This window comes from Babylonia areolata, chromosome 1 (assembly GCF_041734735.1).
Source record: "Babylonia areolata isolate BAREFJ2019XMU chromosome 1, ASM4173473v1, whole genome shotgun sequence".
Classification (NCBI taxonomy): Eukaryota; Metazoa; Mollusca; class Gastropoda; order Neogastropoda; family Buccinidae; genus Babylonia; species Babylonia areolata.
Window position 1 is genome coordinate 54,407,438 of NC_134876.1, and position 2,500 is coordinate 54,409,937.

At 48.2% G+C, this 2,500-nt stretch overlaps 1 protein-coding gene across 1 annotated transcript in view; it reads right to left on the reverse strand.

Annotated features, from left to right (window-relative positions):
• Positions 1 to 1,771: 1,771 nt before the first annotated feature.
• Positions 1,772 to 2,500, reverse strand: part of LOC143292699 (BAI1-associated protein 3-like) — a 297,052-nt gene continuing 296,323 nt past the window's right edge. The window contains 1 exon segment of the mRNA XM_076603214.1: positions 1,772 to 1,915. Within this exon segment, the coding sequence (XP_076459329.1) occupies positions 1,815 to 1,915 (101 nt within the window). The 3' untranslated portion in view covers positions 1,772 to 1,814.

Below are 2,500 nucleotides of genomic sequence, written 5' to 3' on the forward strand. Positions count from 1 at the left end.
AAAAAAAAAAAAAAAATCCTGGGTTAGCTTGCAAATGTGAATCGATCCTTAAAAAAAAAAAAAAAAAAAAAAAAAAAAAATCAGTTCCCCCCTCCCCGACGTCTCCTTGCAGATCGAACGAGTAAATTCATTGGCTCTGCAGTTCTGCCAAGTTACTGGTAGGTGGTGAAACAAACTACGATCTTCAAAGAGATTGGCGGGGGCCATTCAAGAAACTCGTGACACTAAATTATTGCAGTGGATGAGAGCTCCTGTTATCAGTACGCACAGGGGGTGAGGGTGGTGAGAAGCGGAGGGGCGGAGGGGGGTGGGGGTGGGAGGGGGGGGGATGAGGGCAGCCAATTATTCGCCCCTTTTATTTTGTCAGCAGAGGCGTCCACTCTGATGACATGCACAGAGGCAATGTTATTCGCTCTTTTTGTTGTGAATTATATGGGTTTTAACATTTTATCTCCCAAGTTCCAGTCAAAAAAAACAACAACAACAAAAAGAACCCTGGAGACTGGAAATAAACAACAAGCAAAGAAAAAAACACAACCCCCCCCCAAAAAAAAAACAACAACCGAAAAACAAACCAACAAACAAAAAAAAAAACAACCGGGAAAGACAGTGGGAAGAAACGTTCAGGAATCAACACGAAGGAAATCACGAGAAACAGGCACAGGCATGAGGGAAAAAAACATCCAAAACAAAAATCACACATTGACATTAATTGAGTAATTAATTAATTAATTAATAAAAATACGCATAAAATGGCAAACTCCAATATATCATTATGATTACACCGCGTCAAAAAACACAAACAAGAACAAGAATAAGAGCAACAAAAACAACAAAAATGACACGTTCAAAAACCAGTAATACAGCTGGATTTGTTTAACACACACGTTGAGCATGTAATACCGCCCTGGCACAAACATGGCAATATTGATCATAGTAAGGGTCGGACTTCACTTCACACCAGACAAGGCAAAAATTTGGAGAGGCATGCAGGTGCTTGGGCGTGGGGGTGGGGGTGGGGGTGGGGGGGAGAGAGAGAGAGAGAGAGACAGATAGAGACAGAGACAGAGTCATACAGAGAGAGAGAGAGAGAGAGAGAGAGAGAGAGAGAGAGAGAGAGAGAGAGAGAGAGCGTGTGGTTGAACAGGATTCGAGGGAACTTTGGAAAGTTTTTTTCTTATTATTATTTTCTTATTTTATTTTTTTTTAATGGCGGGGGATGGGGGTTTGGATGGGGGGTGGGGGGGAGGGGAGGCGTGGGAGGTAAGGGTGGGGAGGGGGGGGGGGCAGGTGAATTGAAAGAAACGAAGGTGGTCAGATGCTTGCTGCTGAGGAGGCTCTCTAGGTTGCAACACGGCTTGCAGACAGAGAGATAAAGTGCTGTGATATGTGAGGCGTATGAGATGGCGGGAGGAGGAGCGGGGGGCGGGGTGTGTGTGTGTGGGGGGGGGGGAGGATTGGAAGAAGCGGGTTGTGGGAGGGAGGGGGTAATGGGGGCAATGGGAGGCGGAAAAAAGTGAGGATGGGTGGAAGGGGGAGGAGGAGGAGGGGTTATCGCGGAAGTGGCATGGGATGGTGGAGGGTGGTGGCGAGCGAGTGGCCGAAGATGAGGTGTGTGAGGGTGAAAGAGAGAAGGCCAAGAAGGATAATACGGTGAGTGGGGCGCTCCGGGGGAGAGGGGCGCGGGGCGGGGTGGGGGGGGGAGGGAGGAGGGCAGTTGGCTGGGGGTGGGGGATGAAGGTTGTCGGGTGTGGGGGGATAGGGCGGCAGGTTGGGGGGGGGAGGAGTGTGGGGTTGGGGGTGGGTTGGAGGTTTCACGTGGTGGCCAGATCCTCGATCTTGCTGCGTTTCTTGACAAAGTCCTGGGCCTCCGTGTCCCAGGTTCGGCGCCTCAGGATGCTCATGGCCCCGTCGTCTACACACAGACACAGACATAGACACATAATCACACACACACACACACACACACACACACACACACACACACACACACACAGATGCACATTTAGACTCTCTGAAAAATGTACATCTTGAAGCATTAACTCACTCAGTACGGCCAGTCCTCTCTTCTCTTCTACACAGACCCCTCGGATGTCCAGTGGGTGTCTTAATGACCCAACCTTTAGCTTCCGTCGTCATAATTGTGGTATTCTTTGTCAACATTCACCTCTTCCGTATGAGAGCCTTCCACTTGCAATATTTTGATGGTGGTAATTGGGGTGAAACGCTGTTAACGTCTTCTCTTTCGCCGTTCGTATGGAGAGAGTTAAGAACCATAATTGGAGCTGTTCATGGGACAAGTCACCAAAAAATATACCAAGAATCAGGGCTCTGTACACTTAAGGAAAGAAGGGACAGATCCAAACTTGTGCAATATTTCAAGATGGTTAACGGTCTATGCTCTAATTACCTGTTCCTGGTCTTGTTTCAGACAGTAACCCTTACCATAAACGCATGTCATTGGTAACGCACCGTACCAAGATTTCACACCGAACTCTGT